The following is a 4,894-nucleotide window of genomic DNA, read 5'->3' as shown; positions in this document are numbered from 1 at the left end:
ACCCTCACTCGAGGGGGCGAGCTCTCCCGTGCCGTACCGTCGCCGGGCGGCAGCTGGGAATTTCACTTGTTGGAGCTCACTGAGCCCTGAAGCACTGAGGTGGTGGGGGTATCAATGAACCTCCGTGAGGGCATTGAGGGAACAACCGACCTGACTGATGTAGCCTCTTCACTTGAGGGGGCGAGCTCTCCCGTGCCGTACTTTTGCCGGGCGGCAGCTGGGATTTCCGCTCGTCGGAGTTCACTGAGCCCTGAAACACCAAGGGTGGCAGGGGTATCAATGAACCTCTGTGAGGGCACTGAGGAGGATTGGGCACCGTATACTGAGGTGTTATCCTTTCCTCCCCAGGTGGGCTGCCCTCAGGGACCTGACAATGGTAGGACCGTTTAGCCGAGGTCCTCTTAGACAAAATAACGGTCCGCAGATCCGTTTTCGGTCTAGAAGACCCCGACTGAGAGCGTCGCCCCGACCCCCGATCTTCCGTGGAGGGGTGCGGGTTGCAACGCTCTGTTTTTGAGACTGGCGATATGAGGAGCTTGACGGCTTGGGCTGCTCCCGCTCAGCAGCCCCACCACTGAGCAGGTCAGCCTGGTATGCTTGTAACACCGCCATGGTGTGCAAACATGCGCCAGCCTGACCTGCCGCCATATAAGCTTTCCCAACCAGACTCAATGTAAGCCTAACGGGCCTGGTGGGAAGCTTCGGGGCCTTCAGGGACAATGCTGAGGATGGGGAGAGATAGCTCGCAAGCGTCTGCTCCACCACTGGCATCGCTCCATATCCCTTATCATTCAGCCCCACGATGTTCTTTTGACTAATTCGAGACTGTGGGGCTGTAAATACGGGATAAGTATGGTTTCTCCCACGATCTTGACACCTCAGCATGGAGATCGGGGAAAAACGGAAGGCCCCCGTCGTGAAGGCTGTGATCTGGATTCAGGAAACGCTCGTCTAATTACTTTTAGGACGAGCGTCCTGTTTCTTGGCTGGCCAAATTATATTATATTTTGGTTACTGCACAAATCACACCTCATACGCGAGAGACTGTGGTGGCGAGTCCACAGTCTCCTCTGTCTCGACACTCAACACATCCACCTCCTTGGAGGAAGATAGATGAAGCGTCTGGCTCTCTCTCTCTGGGGGGGTGGGAAGAAACCGCAGCGCGGGCTTCCGAACACTGAGAGAGAGCCGCGGATCTAGCCGGTGAGGACAGAGAAAAGGATGAGCCCATCTCGGATCCCTCTGCTAAATCCACCTGCGATCCCCACGACAACAGTCTACTCCGTGCCTTGGCAACAGCGGGACCACTGCCTCGCAGCCCCCCCGTGACGTCTCGCTACTCCATTGGGCTGATTTGACACGTGCTTCAGAACGCGGTCACGCAGAGGCAGTTCCTGAAGGGGAACTGGTGTTCTAGCTTTTTAGCATAGTTCCTCTTGGCCACTCTAATCTCCTTATTCAGTGTGTTTCTGGCCTGATTGTACAAGACTATGTCCCCCCTTTTGTAGGTGTCCTCTTTGGCCTGACGAAGATGACGAAGTTTTGCTGTAATGGTTTGTCATTGTTGAATGTTAAATGAGTCTTGGTAGGGATGCACATGTCTTCACAGACACTGATATATGATGCTACAGATTCCGTGAGCTCGTCCAAATCGTTGGTGGCAGCTTCAAAAACACTCCAATCAGTGCAGTCGAAACAGGCTTGTAATGCCTGCTCTGTTTCGTTGGTCCATCTCTTTACAGACTTTACCAGAGGTTTAGCAGATTTAAGTTTATGCCTGTAAGTCAGTATAAGATGAACCAGGCAGTGGTTAGAGAGTTCTACAGCTGCTCTGGGGCCCGAGCGATTGGCATCATTTATTGTGGAGTAACAATGGTCCAGTATATTACTGTCTCTGGTGGGACATGTAACATGCTGTCTGTATTTTGGCAGTTCACGGGAAAGATCTGCTTTATTAAAGTCCCCGAGAATGATTAAAACAGAGTCCGGGTGTTGTTGCTCTGTCTCTGTGATCTGATCAGTGAGTTTCTGTAAAGCTGAGCTCACATAAAGTGCATCCATCCATCATAAAAAGTGCTCCACACTTAATAAAGGTTAATAAAGGCCTCCTGAAGTGAATTGATGCATTTGTGTAAGAAAAATATCCATATTTAAAACATTATAAACCGTAATCTCCAGCGTTAACTGTTAACTGACTAATCCCATCAGCAAACTTTATATGTTGGTGTTTGTTGGCGTTTTATGTGATCAGTGTAAACAATTATTTGATTAGAGCTTTTATGTAGCATTTACCCATATGCTTGTTTAGCTACAGGCATGCAATATGGTTAGTCTTTGTAATGGGCTCGTAGGTCTGGCGACAGATATTTCGCTACACAAGACAAAACTAACGGTGCTATACAGTCAATAGCGATCATTTAGATCCATAGTCTGTAATCAAATAATCCCTTCGTGGACTGTAGCATTTGTTATAATGATTACATGAAAAGCATGGATATTTTGTGCATATATGAAGCTTTGGGTCTGATTCAGATTCAAATTGATAAGGCAATATTGTTTACAATTAGGGCTGTCATCGTTAATGCATTAACGCATGCGATTAATTTTACAATCCTTAACGCGTAAAAAATAATTTAACGCAAAATTACTAAAGCACAATTTCTATTCTAATCCTTTAACCCAATTTTGCTTCTCTGCTTGCGATTAGATCATTTTAAGCCGCTAAACTCCAGAAAAGTTTTCAGTCCAATGATCCAGTAAGCGAATGCATTCAAACAACGCTAATATAAAGGACACCAGGCTGATTACATCAGAGATTGCAGAGAGAACAGAGACTTGCGTTGCATTTTAAGTGAATAATTAATTCCAGTGTGTTTCACTTTGAAACACAAGCTCTTTCATATTCTGTGATTGTCTCTGAACAGCGCGAGACCTCACATGTCACGACCTTGTGTGAAGTACAAACTGAACGGATTGTCAACACATCCCACCGCTGTATGGCCAGATGAGACACAAACTACGTTTTCTCGACTGGATAACCAGTCTCGCTAGTAAAGTTTTGATAGATGAAGACTGCAATCAAGGTAAAGACGAGTGAGTCCGTTATAATAATGCGTGTATGAGTGCTCTTGACGCACTGATCGCACATTGTATTTATGCACAGGCACAGACATTTCCGTACATCCACGTTGTTTCCACACACATTCACAAATGTTTTGATTTGTCATGTTTATGTGTCAAGGCGCCGGTCTGATCTGGGTTTGTTTATGTTGTCCTGGTCTGTCTGGAGCACATGGCTGTCAGTTGGTAATTATGTTGCCATGTGCTCTATTGTCTATTGTTACCCTGCCCATCTCGTTATCTTATCTCGTTAGGGGTACACCTGTTTCTAATCAGTAGTCACCCTTATATTCTCCTCTTGTTTTCTGTCCTGTGCCAGATCGAAATCTCTGCTCTGCTGAGTTAACCTGGCTTTTGTCGCTGTTGACTGTTATCCTGTTTTGTCTTGCCTAGTTGCCTTAGCTTTTATTTTACTTTTGAGATTAGGGGTTTTCTTTTGATCCAGCCCAGTTCTTTCTAGTTCCTAGTTTTGGCTCCAGCCATTTAGTTTTGTGTTCGTTCTTTCTCTTCCCCTCTACAGCCCCATCTGCCCTGGCTGCTGGAGTTCCTCTCCCTCTCCCTCCCCCTCCCACCATCGCCACTCTCTGGCCCTTGGAATTACTTGGAGAGCTGGACTGTCTCATTGCTCGTGGACTGTTACTTGTGGACATTTGCTCTGGAAACCCCCTTTTCCTAGAGACCTGCTGTTGACCTGACTTTCTCTTCCCCGGACCTGGTTGGGATCTCCCCAGATTACCCTCTCGGACAGTGGCATCGTCGTTCCTGTTTGTGTTGAATCTCAATAAAATCCTTGTTACCCCTGCAACTGATTCCTCTTCCTTTACCATCCCTGACATTATGTTGCTGTGTTTAGTTATACGGAATGGATCTGTGTACAGTAGTAGATATATGCAGTCAGCAGGCGATTGGTTTAGGTTTAGGTTTTTTGGCATCTCCATGTGGTCCTGTTCGGTATCACAACTTGGCTTCTCTAAAATGTAAAAGTTTTTTGCTGTTGCACTGCACACATACTATAAAATACAGATTTTTTTTTTCTTCTTTCATGTGCTTATATGGGTTCCTTATATCATTTGGTTCATTGGTGTCCTTTTGGAGTTTCTAAGTGTCCTTTTTTGGAAAGATATCTAAATTTATCTTGAAAAAAGCTTGCAGAAAATCTAGATTTTTGAGAATCACCCTTCAATCTTTTGGTTTACTTTGCTGGCTATAGCAAATTATGACAAAAAAATTTGAAACAAGATAAATGGTCAATGCTTAATTTCATGAAGTGTGTGATTAATTGCGCTTAATCACAGAAAAAGGATGTGATTAAAAAAATGTAATCGATTGACAGCCTTGTTTATAATACACTGGAGCACATGCAACTCCCTGTTATGGTAAGGGGCGTAACGTTGCCAGACAACACGCACTAGGCAGTTAGCGAATCACAACACACCGGGCCAGCTGACCAATCTGAGCCCATTGTGTATTTCTAAGGAGGGGGGGCTTCAGAAAACCAGGAACTCAACAGAGCGCTTTAGGAGAACAGAAAAGAGGTGTAGAATAAAGGTAAAATATGTGAAAAATAATGTGATTTTTTAAAAACGTAGCATAAAACACATGCTACAGTACACCCCATAAACACAATCAAGCCTTCCAAAATAGCCGGTTGACCACCCCTTTAATGTAACTCAGATTGTATTTATCTAAAAGAAGAAAGTCATATACACCTAGGATGGAATCATGGGGAAATTTTCATTTTGGGGGGAACTATTCCTTTAACTAAGGTACTTAA

General features: G+C 45.2%; 1 protein-coding gene across 1 annotated transcript in view; it reads right to left on the bottom strand.

Moving 5' to 3' along the window:
• Positions 1–3,874, bottom strand: part of LOC107560391 (TOX high mobility group box family member 3-like) — an 85,991-nt gene extending 82,117 nt beyond the window's left edge. The window contains exon 1 of the mRNA XM_016244555.1: positions 3,761–3,874. Coding sequence (XP_016100041.1) covers positions 3,761–3,874 — 114 coding nt within the window. The remainder of the gene's footprint in view (positions 1–3,760) is intronic.
• Positions 3,875–4,894: the final 1,020 nt, after the last annotated feature.

The sequence above is a fragment of the Sinocyclocheilus grahami genome, unplaced genomic scaffold, assembly GCF_001515645.1.
Source record: "Sinocyclocheilus grahami isolate Dianchi unplaced genomic scaffold, SAMN03320097.WGS_v1.1 scaffold723.1, whole genome shotgun sequence".
NCBI lineage: Eukaryota > Metazoa > Chordata > Actinopteri > Cypriniformes > Cyprinidae > Sinocyclocheilus > Sinocyclocheilus grahami.
This window is presented reverse-complemented; position numbering and strand designations above follow the sequence as displayed.